This window comes from Bombina bombina, chromosome 6, assembly GCF_027579735.1.
Source record: "Bombina bombina isolate aBomBom1 chromosome 6, aBomBom1.pri, whole genome shotgun sequence".
NCBI lineage: Eukaryota > Metazoa > Chordata > Amphibia > Anura > Bombinatoridae > Bombina > Bombina bombina.
The window spans coordinates 1,001,341,981-1,001,357,410 of NC_069504.1; the positions used below are offsets into that span (position 1 = coordinate 1,001,341,981).

The window sequence follows — 15,430 nt, forward strand, 5'->3', positions numbered from 1 at the left end:
GCAAAAAAGCCGCGTTCATCTCTTAACGCAGCCCCATTATTTCCTATGGGGAAACACTTCCTACGTCTGCACCTAACACTCTAACATGTACCCCGAGTCTAAACACCCCTAACCTTACACTTATTAACCCCTAATCTGCCGCCCCCACTATCGCTGACCCCTGCATATTATTTTTAACCCCTACTCTGCCGCTCCGTACACCCCCGCCACCTACATTATCCCTATGTACCCCTAATCTGCTGCCCTAACATCGCCGACCCCTATATTATATTTATTAACCCCTAATCTGCCGTCCCCAACGTCGCCTCCACCTAACTACACTTATTAACCCCTAATCTGCCGACCGGACCTGAGCGCTACTATAATAAATGTATTAACCCCTAATCCGCCTCACTCCCGCCTCAATAACCCTATAATAAATAGTATTAACCCCTAATCTGCCCTCCCTAACATTGCCGACACCTAACTTCAAGTATTAACCCCTAATCTGCCGACAGGAGCTCACCGCTACTCTAATAAATTTATTAACCCCTAAAGCTAAGTCTAACTTTAACCCTAACACCCCCCTAAATTAAATATAATTTAAATCTAACGAAATAAATGAACTCTTATTAAATAAATTATTCCTATTTAAAGCTAAATACTTACCAGTAAAATAAACCCTAATATAGCTACAATATAAATTATAATTATATTATAGTTATTTTAGGATTTATATTTATTTTACAGGCAACTTTGTACTTATTTTAACCAGGTACAATAGCTATTAAATAGTTAAGAACTATTTAATAGCTAAAATAGTTAAAATAATTACTAAATTACCTGTAAAATAAATCCTAACCTAAGTTACAATTAAACCTAACACTACACTATCAATAAATAAATTAAATAAAATACCTCCAATTACCTACAATTAAACCTAACACTACACTATCAATACATTGATTAAATACAATGCCTACAAATAACTACAATTACATAAACTAACTAAAGTACAAAAAATAAAATAGAACTAAGTTACAAAAAATAATAAAATATTTACAAACATTAGAAAAATATTACAACAATTTTAAACTAATTAAACCTACTCTAAGCCCCCTAATAAAATAACAAAGACCCCCCAAAATAAAAAAATGTCCTACCCTATTCTAAATTAAAAAAGTTCAAAGCTCTTTTACCTTACCAGCCCTGAAAAGGGCCCTTTGCGGGCATGCCCCAAAGAATTCAGCTCTTTTGCCTGTAAAAAAACCACATACAATACCCCCCCCAGCATTACAACCCACCACCCACATACCCCTAATCTAACCCAAACCCCCCTTAAATAAACCTAACACTAAGCCCCTGAAGATCTTCCTACCTTATCTTCACCTCGCCGGGTATCACACCGATCCGTCCTGGCTCCAAAATCTTCATCCAACCCAAGCGGGGGCTGGCGATCCATAATCCTGTGGCTGAAGAGGTCCAGAAGAGGCTCCAAAGTCTTCATCCTATCCGGGAAGAAGAGGCGATCCAGACCGGCAACCATCTTGATCCAAGCGGCATCTTCTATCTTCATCCGATGAGGAACGGCTCCAACGTGAAGACCTCCAGCGCGGATCAATCTTCTTTCTCCGACGTCCAACTGAAGAATGACGGTTCCTTTAAGGGACGTCATCCAAGATGGCGTCCCTCGAATTCCGATTGGCTGATAGGATTCTATCAGCCAATCAGAATTAAGGTAGGAAAATTCTGATTGGCTGATGGAATCAGCCAATCAGAATCAAGTTCAATCCGATTGGCTGATCCGATCAGCCAATCAGATTGAGCTTGCATTCTATTGGCTGTTCCGATCAGCCAATAGAATGCAAGCTCAATCTGATTGGCTGATTGAACTTGATTCTGATTGGCTGATTCCATCAGCCAATCAGAATTTTCCTACCTTAATTCCAATTGGCTGATAGAATCCTATCAGCCAATCGGAATTCGAGGGACGCCATCTTGGATGACGTCCCTTAAAGGAACCGTCATTCTTCAGTTGGACGTAGGAGGAAGAAGATTCATCCGTGCTGGAGGTCTTCACGATGGAGCCGTTCCTCATCGGATGAAGATAGAAGATGCCGCTTGTATCAAGATGGTTGCCGGTCTGGATCGCCTCTTCTTCCCGGATAGGATGAAGACTTTGGAGCCTCTTCTGGACCTCTTCAGCCGCAGGATTATGGATCGCCAGCCCCCGCTTGCGTTGGATGAAGATTTTGGAGCCAGGACGGATCGGTGTGATACCCGGCGAGGTGAATATAAGGTAGGAAGATCTTCAGGGGCTTAGTGTTAGGTTTATTTAAGGGGGGTTTGGGTTAGATTAGGGGTATGTGGGTGGTGGGTTGTAATGTTGGGGGGGGGGTATTGTATGTGTTTTTTTTACAGGAAAAAGAGCTGAATTCTTTGGGGCATGCCCTGCAAAGGGCCCTTTTCAGGGCTGGTAAGGTAAAAGAGCTTTGAACTTTTTTAATTTAGAATAGGGTAGGGCATTTTTTTATTTTGGGGGTCTTTGTTATTTTATTAGGGGGCTTAGAGTAGGTGTAATGTGTGTAAATATTTTATTACTTTTTGTAACTTAGTTCTTTTTTATTTTTTGTACTTTAGTTAGTTTATTTAATTGTAGTTATTTGTAGGCATTGTATTTAATTAATGTATTGATAGTGTAGTGTTAGGTTTAATTGTAGGTAATTGGAGGTATTTTATTTAATTTATTTATTGATAGTGTAGTGTTAGGTTTAATTGTAACTAAGGTTAGGATTTATTTTACAGGTAATTTTGTAATTATTTTAACTATTTTAGCTATTAAATAGTTCTTAACTATTTAATAGCTATTGTACCTGGTTAAAATAAATACAAAGTTGCCTGTAAAATAAATATAAACCCTAAAATAGCTATAATATAATTATAATTTATATTGTAGCTATATTAGAGTTTATTTTACAGGTAAGTATTTAGCTTTAAATAGGAAAAATTTATTTAATAAGAGTTAATTTATTTCGTTAGATTTAAATTATATTTAACTTAGGGGGGTGTTAGTGTTAGGGTTAGACTTAGCTTTAGGGTATAATCCATTTATTACAGTAGCGGCGAGATTCGGTCGGCAGATTAGGGGTTAATAATTGAAGTTAGGTGTCGGCGATGTTAGGGAGGGCAGATTAGGGGTTAATACTATTTATTATAGGGTTATTGAGGCGGGAGTGAGGCGGATAAGGGGTTAATAACTTTATTATAGTAGCGGTAGATTAGGGGTTAATAAGTGTAGGCAGGTGGAGGCGACGTTGAGGGGGGCAGATTAGGGGTTAATAAATATAATATAGGGGTCAGCGGTGTTAGGGGCAGCAGATTAGGGGTACATAAGGATAACGTAGGTGGCGGTGCTTTGCGGTCGGCAGATTAGGGGTTAATTATTGCAGGTAGCTGGCGGCGACGTTGTGAGGGGCAGGTTAGGGGTTAATAAATATAATATAGGGGTAGGCGGTGTTAGGGGCAGCAGATTAGGGGTACATAAGTATAACGTAGGTGGCGGTCGGCAGATTAGGGGTTAAAAAATGAATCGAGTGGCGGCGATGTGGGGGGACCTCGGTTTAGGGGTACATAGGTAGTTTATGGGTGTTAGTGTACTTTAGAGCACAGTAGTTAGGAGCTTTATAAACCGGCGTTAGCCCAGAAAGCTCTTAACTACTGACTTTTTTCTGCGGCTGGAGTTTTGTCGTTAGATTTCTAACGCTCACTTCAGCCACGACTCTAAATACCGGCGTTAGGAAGATCCCATTGAAAAGATAGGATACGCAATTGACGTAAGGGGATCTGCAGTATGGAAAAGTCACGGCTGGAAAGTGAGCGTTAGACCCTTTAATGACTGACTCTAAATACCGGCGGTAGCCCAAAACCAGCGTTAGGATCCTCTAACGCTGGTTTTGACGGCTACCGCCCAACTCTAAATCTAGGCCTGTGTATTTAAATCCCTTGACCTCAGCTCTATTAAGCCCTAGAAACCCCAAGACTAACCATTTAAAAGGCAATCACCTGATCTTTCAAATGGTGGGTATATAGTGCACACAAATCTAAAAAAACTAAGAAACAGAAGTAAAAAATGCACACTTTATAAATAAGGGGTTCTCTGAGCACATTTAACAGCCCATCAAAAAGGCCTAGGGACCGCTGAGACACCTTTTTTTTAAAGATTAAAAGCTCCTCTTTAAAATATTGCCCTTGTATAGGTTTTAATAGTCATAAGCCTGATCAAACAGCCCTTGAAGCTGAAAAACATTGGTAGTTCATCCAAGTCAGAGGTTAGTGTACAACTTCTAGAAAATCCAAAACAGCTCAGCACAGGGGTGATAATAGCTCAGCATTTAAATGGTTAAAGATAAACTGATTTTTATAACACAATTTCCACACAGAGAGCACCCATATGTTCTGTGGTTTTCATTGCTGTGCTCTCAATGATTGTTACTGCAATGTGCTTCCTTCCGCTCCAGTAGTGTGGGAGTGCAGGAAGCTTATATTGCTCACTAAGTGTGGCAAGCTGTACCCGATGTCTTAGATGATGACAGATTTGCACATTTTTAAATTAAATATGTCTCTGTTTCTCTTTGCTCCTTTTCTTCACAGGGGGTCTATTCCCAAACCAGCAATCGCAGGAACATGCTGCCTTTCGTTTTGCTTTGTCCCAGTTGCTGGAACCCCCAAAGCTGCTGCCCCAAATTGATATTGTGAACATCAGTGATAGTTTTGAAATGACCTACACCTGTAAGTAATGAACACTCTTTACAATATCCTATGAATAAACGTATTATATGTGGCCATGTGTGTATGGGATTGACATATAAAATGCTGAAGCCAGGGTTGGTGTTTTAGTGCATAATTGCTTTTTTACAGGATATGTTTAGTTTTTTTATTTATCATGCACACAAAAGACTAACAAATATAAGAAAACAAACATTTTCAAAGTAAAAGAATTTTCAACAGCAAATGTAAAAAAACTAAAAGTTTGTTAGTGTCTCAGTGTATCTCACAATATTACAACCCCAATACCGAAAAAGTTGGGACAGTATGGAAAATAAAAACAAACAAACAAAAAGAGTAATTTAAAAATTGAATTCACCTTGTACTATATTGAAAACACAGTATTAACACATTATTTTATGTTTTACTTTGTGAATTTAGTGTATTTTTTAAAAGATTTAAAATCTGATGACTTGGGACAGTTGACTGTTTATCACTTTGTAACATCACCTTTTGTTTTTTTAACACTTATTAAGCGTTTGGTCGCTAAAGACACCAGTTGGTTAAGTTTAGCAACCGGAATTTTCCCCATTCATCCATTATGCATGTCATCAGCTGCGCAACTGTCCGTTGCCTTATTTTGCGCTTCATAATGTTTCACACATTCTCAATCTGAGACAGGTCAGGACTGCAGGCAGGCCATGCTAGCACCCGCACTCTCTGCTTACGCAACTATGAGCTTGTAATCCGGGCAGAATGTGGTTTGGCTTTGTCCTGCTGGAAAATGCAGGGACATCCCTAGGAAAGACAATGACTGGATGGCAGCATATGTTGCTCCAAAATGTATACATACCTTTGTACATTAATGGTGCCCTCACAGATGTGAAAGTTACCCATGCCATAAGCACTGAAACACCCTCATATTATGAAAGACGCTGTCTTTTGGACCTGACGCTTATAACAGTTTAGATGGTCCTTTTCCTCTTTGGCCTGGAAAACTCAACGGCTGTTTTTTCCAAAAACTATTTGAAATGTTGTGAACAAATATTATAAAGAATTGGAGGCGCCTATCCCTTGTAAATGCACAAATAATATTAAACTAACTGCTGTTACGCAAATGCTGTAGGCAAATATCCCTATAAGTATGCAAAGTGACACTTAGGTCACTTGCAGTGATATTCCAAAATGGACAGTGATACTACGTGGTAATATAACTAAAAATATTATTGCTAAATAACATTCAGAGGGTGCACCTAAATGTCAGGAACTACATAATAATAAACAACAGTGCAGTATATAAAACAACAGTGCAGTGTATAAAAACAAAATAAATTGCAACAAAGATGTGACAAAAATACACTCAACGTGTAGATCCTTGTAAAATATAAATATATAGTCTCACAGCTTCATACAATGTATTCTCAAAAGTGCCTCCTAGACGAATATGGGGAGATCTAAAATCAATCCTTAGTATAGGTGGCTCGCAGCTTCTTCAAACGATCGTTGGTGTAAGGTTCTGGTGTAACATATAGGAAAGAAATGTTTGAAATGTTGACTCACCACAAAACATGAATCCACTGTGCAACTGTCTATCTCAGATGAGACTGAGCCCAAAGAAGTCTGCAGGACTTCTGGACAGTGTTGATGTATGGCTTCTGCTTTGCATAGTAAATTATTCACTTCCATCTGTGGATGCAGCAGCGAAAGGTGTTGACTGACAAAGGTTTACCAAAGTATTCCCAAGCCCATGACAGGATATCCATTACATACTAATGATGTTTTTTGAGACAGTGACGTCTGAGGGATCGGAGATCAAGAGCATTCAGAAGTGGTTTTGGCCTTGCCCTTTACTTGCCTAGATTTGACTGGATTCCTTGAATCTTTTAATTATATTGTGCACTGTAGAAGGTGAAATGCCCAAAATCCTACCGATTTGTCTTTGGGGATTATTCCCTGATGCATCTGTTGGCAGATTGGCGAGCTTCGACCCATCCTTGCTCTTGGAGGGGTAGGTCTTTTTTGAAAGCTCCTTTTATACTATGATTACACAATTGCCTCACCTGTTTCACATAACCTTCTTATTTCTTGTAAAATCGCTATTAGTCCTACATTTCCCCTGTCCCAACTTTTTTGGAATGTGTTGCAGTCATCATATTTGAAATGAGTGTATATTTTTAGAAATACATCAAATAATGTGCTAATAATGTGTTTTTAATTTAGTACAGGGTGAATTTAATTTTCAATTTACTCTTTTTGTTTGTTTGTTTTTTGCATTTTCCATACTGTCCCAACTATTTCGGAATTGGATGACACCAATTTCCCTCAGCTGTTTCATTTTTTCAACACCGGAAAGTACAAATATATTTTTTTTGTAGTTTTCACCCTTTTTATACATAAATGTTTTAGAAGACCAAATATTTAAGTATTTTAACAATACATGCAGTATAATTAATGAATGAATTCTTAAATAAAAGCAATGGTATTAGGGGAAAAACCCTATAATGACTACTCTGCTTTCAGAATTAGTAATGGTAGTTCTGTATTCTGCTTTTAGACACGTTCATTACTATTTAAAAATGTATATATGCTGTTTATCCTCTGCTATTGAAAATATTTTTTCTTACTGAGCCTGTTATCAAAATTTACCAGGCCACCAAAAGAATATTTTGTTCATTTAGTAATTTCCCCTTTCCTATTAAATCTGCAATGGATACAAGAAAATATTTTCTAAATCCTTATTAGTTTAATTTTTTCATGAGTCATATGAAGTTTGTTAAACTTGCATGTTCCCTAAATCTCAAGTATGGATTTGCATTGTTTGAAAGCAGGTATCCATTCTTATATCTCCATTCTCAAAAAAATAAAAATAAAAAATAAATAATTATTATTTATTATTATTATTATTATACTTTATTTATGAAGCACCAACATATTCCGCAGCGCCGTTCATGGATACAATTCATTTAAATAAAACAATATAAGACTTGTAAGAGACAGGACAACATTTACAAACACATACAGGAGGGATTGAGGGCCCTATTCCAGTGGGAACTTACAATCTAGAAGGGTAGGAGGTTGAGAAACAGGAGGTGAGGACTGAAACATTGAGAAAGATGTTGATGTTAGATGAGGGAAATGTTAGGTAAGGGAAATTAATTTATTATTGAGTTGGGTGGTAGGCTTCCCCGAACAGAAAAGTCTTCAGGGAACATTTAAAGGAAGAAAGATTAGGGCAAAGCCTGACGGCACAAGGGAGAGTGTTCCAGAGGGTAGGTGCTGCATGAAAGAAGTCCTGCAGTCTAGCATGAGAGGAGGTTATAGTCGCGGATGCAAGGAGCAGGTCATTGTTGGATCTTAGTGGGCGGGCTGGAGTATACTTATTTATTATAGAGGATAGGTAGAGGGGAGCGGTGTTGGTGAGAGCTTTGTATGTAAGGGTGAGAATTTTGAATCTAATTCTGCTGTGAATGGGGAGCCAATGAAGGGACTTGCAGAGAGGTGCAGCAGATACAGAGCAACGGTAAAGGTGGATCAGCCTGGCAGAGGCATTTAGAATGGATTGAAGGGCGTAGAGGTGGGAAAGAGGAAGGCAAGCGAGTAGGTTATTGCAGTAGTCAAGTCGGGAAATAACAAGGGAGTGGATTATTTGCTTTGTGGTGTCAGCGCTCAGAAAAGGGCAAATTTTTTAAATAATGCGTAGATGGTTGCGGCAGGATGTGGAAAGTGAATTGATATGGCAGACGAAGGATAGATTTGAGTCAAGTGTAACTCCGAGGCAGCGGACTTGGGGCGATGGGGAAATGGTGATGCCTTCAACAGGGATAGAGAAGTCAGAAGTCGACGTAGAGCTTGAGGGGGGGGATAAGAAGGAGCTCATAGTATGTATATATATATATATATATATATATATATACTCACAAACTTATATATATATATATGTGTGTGTGTGTGTGCGTGTATATCTATATATATATATATATACAGTATATATATATATATATATATATGTATATATACAAAGCAAAAAAAATTCACTCACAGGACTTCTTTAAACAGTGTGTCAAAAATGTATTTAAATACATTTTTGACACACTGTTTAAAGAAGTCCTGCGAGTGCATTTTTTTGCTTTGTATACTTTACATATTTGCACCCAGGCAGTTGACCCAGGAGGGTAGATTTACTCTGATTTACTCTGAGGAATTATATATATATATATATATATATATATATAAATACAAAGAACATATTCTGCTATCTTTGTAATTCTGCTATCTTTTGTAATGTCAAATATTTACAATATTTGCAATATTGCATAAATATGTTTTTACATGTTTTCATCTACATAACGCAAATGTCTGTATATGTATACATATATTTATATCTTTATATGTGTGTATATGTCTGTATATACTTATATACACATACGAATACATAAATACATATGTACACACACACATACATATATATATATAAAAGAGGGATTTAGAAAATATTTTCTTGTAATCTTTGCAGATTTAATAGGAAAGTGGACATTGATAAATGAACAAAATATTTTCTTGGTGGCCCTTTATTAACATTCAATTCAATTGACCATAAACACTTGACATTTTTTTTGGTGTACTTTATATCAGTATTGTTCAAAGTCTAGCCAAAACAAATTAATTACATACAACTAGTCAGGTGGTGCATTTTTAATTAAAACTGATCAATTTTATTTTCTTAATTTGATTTTCACCAAAAAATCCCACTGTGTCTTAAAAAAAATGTCTCCTCAAAGCGACTTCTTCCTAACTAAAATGTAAAGTTACTGCAGTACATGTCAAATGTATCTTCACTTTATCACATAAAAAGACAAAAAATCCACCACCTCTTTTTTTTTCCAATTATGGTTTGGGCTCCAGATGGATTATAGGGGATTTCAAGTGGGCTTTAACATACACTTTGTGATCTTTCATGGTTGGTAGATATCGTCAAGATGTTTCTATTTTTCACTGAAGAAACTAAATTAGAGAAAGATGCATGAAAGCAATCAATAATTATTTCAGTTGTATTTCTTTTTTCATCATTGAGAAGTCCAACATAAGGAGAATCTGAAACCTTAAAACATCTTCACTTTATCCTGAAGTAAACAGTTATTGCACTCAAAACCTTGTCATCCCGTTATTAAAAGAAATTGAATTTATTGAGCATTCAGCCCAAAATCTCAACATAAATGATTAAGGGTCAAGTTCTATATCATTTTTTATATTTCTGTATTGAAAGATTAAATAACTTTTGAAGCAATTTGGGCTATATTTGTGATAGTGAGAGATGAATTGAGTTACCAAATAAAACCATGTAGCTTTGATTACTATAAAGGCTAATAAATGTTTTGTGGGTCAGAACTGGTACATGGTCAGCTTTAAATTAAAATAAAATCCCTTAAAGGGCATTAGATACCAAAATATGAAACAAAAACAGGAACCAGCCAATTTGATGCTAATGATTAATAGAAATTAAATAGTACTTTAATCATTTTCCAATGAGGTTAAGGCTTACACTAATGAACCATGAAAATAAAAACAGTGGAAATAAATGATCCCATCATATCTTCTAGGCTGTCTTCTTAGCTTTCTGGAGACATATTGATTTCTTCTCACATATGTTCATTTTACTGTGTCAACCCAACAACACATATTACTCCTTTTTACCCAATAAACAAATCCACCATTTTTTATGAATCAAATAATTGTGTACAATAATAGACAATTGACTAAATTTAGACACTTGCACTTTTACTACTTGTGTTACTTGACACTTGACATGTATTGTAAATTGTGCAAACCAGATGTCATTTGTTTTCTGTAACTTTTAAAACTCTATAAATTTATTTTTTTTAAATGGTGTTGAGTCTGGAAAAAAACGTTAATATTTCCAGTAAGAAGTATATTTAAAAAAAAAAAAACAGGAATACAATAATATAGCCAATGTGGAATAAACTCCATTCATACTAAAAATGCCATTCATACCAAAAATGCCACCATTTTTGGTGAACCATCTTGGAGGTAACAATGTTTGTGATGCATCAAGGTCTTATGCAGCTGCTCATATTTTTTATTTTCACATTTGGTTGTGAAGATGAATGTTTTGGGTATGCCAAGGTTTTGAGTAACCTTCTTTATTTACACACATAGCTTGTCACATTTCTCCTTTTTAGCATCTGGTTTGATGTGGTTTATAAGACTTCTTCTAAACTGCAGCTATATATCTTATGTTAACAGTCATCATGTCTACAAAGTTGTCATGTAAGGTTTGTACTGATGTGGCAATGGATTGGTACCAATCCTCCTTTAAAAAGCAGCATTGTCTTTAAAAGTACATTAAACAAACACCTCCAGTGTTTGTCTTAAAATTGTGTTTTGTGCAACACTCCCTAGGAAGTCCAAAAAGCAAAATCTGGAACCTAGGTAAGCCAGCCTAATGATTTGCATCATTTGCATGTTACAGAATTTGCTTTTTTGGCTTCACTAGGGTGGGATAAGCACAATTTTAAATAAATGCAAGAGGTGTTTAATGTCATTTAATGTGGTGCTTAGTTTTCATGTTTCCTTCCAACACAGTATGTTCTGGATTGATACCCACCACTTTGGCTTTTTTCTGCTAGTTTAATATTGTTTAATCTTGCATTGACCAAGACTTTTGGATTTTGATTTGGTATTGCGCTTTTCCACTCACATTCTGGAAATACTAGTGTGTGACCTTGATTAGTTAGTTTATTGAATCCCAAAAAATTAAACGTTATTTTAAAAGGACATTTTTTGAGGGTATTTTAAAATGTAGATAACAAAAAAGTTCAAGGAGCACTGGAGTAAGGATCAGACATAACTTTTATTGGTTTCTAGTTAAAAACAGCATAAGAACGTCTACTTCATAGGAGAAGTTGAATAAGAGTCAGCTGGCATGTTTCGGCATAATGCTGTTATCTAAGCTGTAGTTTCCTATCCAACTGCTCCCTTTAAATGTGCCACAACTTTACGTCATTGGCTAAAATCTTAAAAACAATAAGAGACAACTCCTACTATTTTAAAATGTATTCAATTATTTTTTATGATGTTTTAAAATTAGAAATGTTTTGTTTTGTTTTTGTTTTTAACTTAGTAAGCATTACTGTCTACTAAATGAGTTTTGAGAGGTATATTTGTTACAGTGTGCAACCTCTTCCTAGGGATTATTGGGAACAATCTTTTTAGTTTCAAAATGAATTTTATTAGCTTTAATATAACATTTTGGGCTCTATTTATCATTCTAATTCTCCTATATTTTCTCCTAAAAGTTCTCATGAGAAATAATTCTCCTATTTATCATTCAAAAACACTCCTAAAATTGGGCAAGTTCGACTGTAAAATTCTCCTATTCTGTTCTAACTCTCCTTGGAGAACATGTTCTCCAAAAAAAGGGTTAAATTAGATCTTTTTAGTCGTATTTCATATAGTTCTCCTCATAATTCTCCTAGTTACAAATTTATCATTTATATTCTCCTGTGGAGGACTGAAAGTTCTCCTGCAAGTTCCTACCTTAAAGTTCTCCATAGTAAACGTGGAGAACAGCATTAGAAATCTATTCTCTACCCGTTGTAGAAGAAGTTACACACAAAAAAAGGGCTCTACAAGTAGGGATGGGCGAATGTGCAAATTTTCGAATTTCGAATGTAGAACGAATGTTATTACCGAAATTCAAATTCTAAATTCGAATGTCGATAAGAACGAATATTCTTAAAAATTCGAAAATCAAATGTTATTTACAGTTTTCGAATGTCACTTTCGAATTCGAATGTTTATAATTATATTGAATGTCTACATTCGAAATTCGAATTTTTTGAATTCGAATATAAATTCGAATTTTTCTAATTCGAATATGAATTCGAATTTTTTGAATTCGAATATAAATTCGAATTTTTTTAATTCGAATATAAATTCGAATTTTTCTAATTCGAATATTGCATAATTCGATTACATTTAAAAGCATTAGAAATACTATTACAATCTAAATTCAAATTTTTCGAATTCGAATACAGGTATTGCATAATTCGAATATTACATTTAAAGAAAAAGCATTAGAAATACTATTACAATCTAAATTCGAATTTTTCGAATTTGAATACACGTATTGCATAATTCGAATATTACATTTAAAGAAAAAGCAATAGAAATACTATTACAATCTAAATTCAAATTTTTCGATTTCGAATATTGCATAATTCGAATATTACATTTAAAGAAAAAGCATTAGAAATACTAATACAATCTAAATTCGAATTTTTCGAATTCGAATACACGTATTGCATAATTCGAATATTACATTTAAAGAAAAGCATTAGAAATACTATTACAATCTAAATTCGAATTTTTCGAATTCGAATACACTTATTGCATAATTCGAATATTACATTTAAAGAAAAAGCATTAGAAATACTATTACAATCTAAATTCAAATTTTTAGAATTCGAATATTGCATAATTCAAATATTACATTTAAAGAAAAAGCATTAGAAATACTATTACAATCTAAATTCAAATTTTTCAAATTCGAATACACGTATTGCATAATTCGAATATTACACTTAAAGAAAAAGCATTAGAAATACTATTACAATCTTAATTCAAATTTTTCGAATTCGAATACACGTATTGCATAATTCGAATATTACATTTAAAGAAAAAGCATTAGAAATACTATTACAATCTAAATTCGAATTTTTCGAATTGGAATATTGCATAATTCGAATATTACATTTAAAGAAAAAGCATTAGAAATACTATTACAATCTAAATTCGAATTTTTCAAATTTGAATATTGCATAATTCAAATATTACATTAAAAGAAAAAGCATTAGAAATACTATTACAATCTAAATTCGAATTTTTCGAATTCAAATATTTTCGAATGTAATCGTAAAATTCGAAACCGAACATTCGAAAATCGAATGTTAGAATGTTATGTAAACATTCGAAATTCGATTTGAACGTGTTAAAATTCGTGCCGTTTTTTGAATGTTGCGAAACATTCGCCCATCCCTATCTACAAGGTGCAAAAATTATCTATAACAAAGCACAATAATAATGGTTATTGGAGTACAATAATAATTTATGATGGAGTAAAAAAAATAAATATAATGGAGCACCAAAATAATATATAACAGAGCACAAAAATTATATCTATTGGGGCATAAAAATAAGATATAAAAAAGCGCTAAAATTGAAGCACTAAAACAATGAAAATGTAGATCTATTTTCTTATATGAAAGTTTGCTGAAGAGGGGCTTTAACAAAGCTACTAGGAAGGTTGTATAACGATTTCTATTGGTTTATATATGATTGACATGGAGAATAGTTGCTTATTTTTAGTGATAAATAAGGAGAAGATACTAATCCGACTGGAGAAATTTATCATTAGTTCTCCCCAGCTCTCCTCAGCTTTCCCATGGAGAAAAAACAACTTTTTTATGGTAAATATGGGCGCACATGTGCTCCTCTCCTACGGAGAGCTGTGGAGAACTGATAGGAGAACAGAAAGGAGAATTCCCCAAATGATTGATAAATGGAGCCCTTTATAATTGCAAAACATATATTTTACTTAGTAAACACTAAAGTTAACTTCATCAACACCCTACCATAAAGGTGGCATCCAAACTATAAACCAGGTAGTGTACAAATAATATTAAAAAGACTATCAGCTGTTGTAGATGTTGATAAATTATCAAGACTGATTTTTATTAGATCAGAAATGATATCACAGATTGGTGAGTTGTTTCCTGAACCTAGACCACTGGTTTTCAAACCTGTCCTCAGACCTCCCTAACAGGCCACATTTTGAGGATATCTGAACTGGAGCGCAAGTGAAATAATCAGCTGATTAGTAAACATGGTTATTTTACCTGCTCTCCTCGTAGGTAATCCATGAAACCTGGCCTGTTGTGGAGGTCTGAGGACAGGTTTGAAAAGCAGTGGCCTAGAAAATACAAAGTTAGAGGCATAGTGATGTTTTTTCAAATGGAGAATCCAAAGATATTAGCAAACATATTATGCTATAGCAGATTTCAATTTCTATGGTTTGGAATAAGAGATAAAGTAGATAGTAATAAATTGAAAATGACTAATGATTAACACATAAATATATATTTAAATAATCATATACATATATATTGAAAGTGAAAACACAGTCTCCCCATTGACCGCAATGTAAAGGCTCTTACATCCCCACATTCCATCACTTTAACCCTTTATAACTGCTTTGTTTGTTTGTTTTTTATTAAAAAACAAGAGGTCTGACCTCTGGCTAATTGTGCTTAGTGTAAAGTGCTCCGGCGAGCTTGTGGGAGCATTAACCTGCCACTTGTAATGGCTTGTTATTTAACGTGCGCCTGTAAAGGGGAACATTTGCCCCTTTACGGGTGAACGTTAAGATAGCACTCCACTCGTAATCTACTCCTTATTAATTTTCAACATCAAAACCTATATTTTTTAGTTTTCCACATTTGCAAGCTATGCACATACACACACACACACACACACACACACACATATATATATATATATATATATATATATATATATATACATACACACACAGACACAGTGTGCTTCTCTCTCTGTGTATATATATATATATATATATATATATATATATATATATATATATATATATATA

General features: G+C 34.6%; 1 protein-coding gene across 2 annotated transcripts in view; it reads left to right on the plus strand.

The window, feature by feature from the left end:
- GRIA1 (glutamate ionotropic receptor AMPA type subunit 1) overlaps positions 1–15,430 on the plus strand; it is a 411,236-nt gene that overhangs the window by 49,854 nt on the left and 345,952 nt on the right. For both annotated transcript variants that reach the window (XM_053718693.1, XM_053718694.1), the window contains exon 2: positions 4,630–4,767. In XM_053718693.1, coding sequence (XP_053574668.1) covers positions 4,630–4,767 — 138 coding nt within the window. The remainder of the gene's footprint in view (positions 1–4,629; positions 4,768–15,430) is intronic.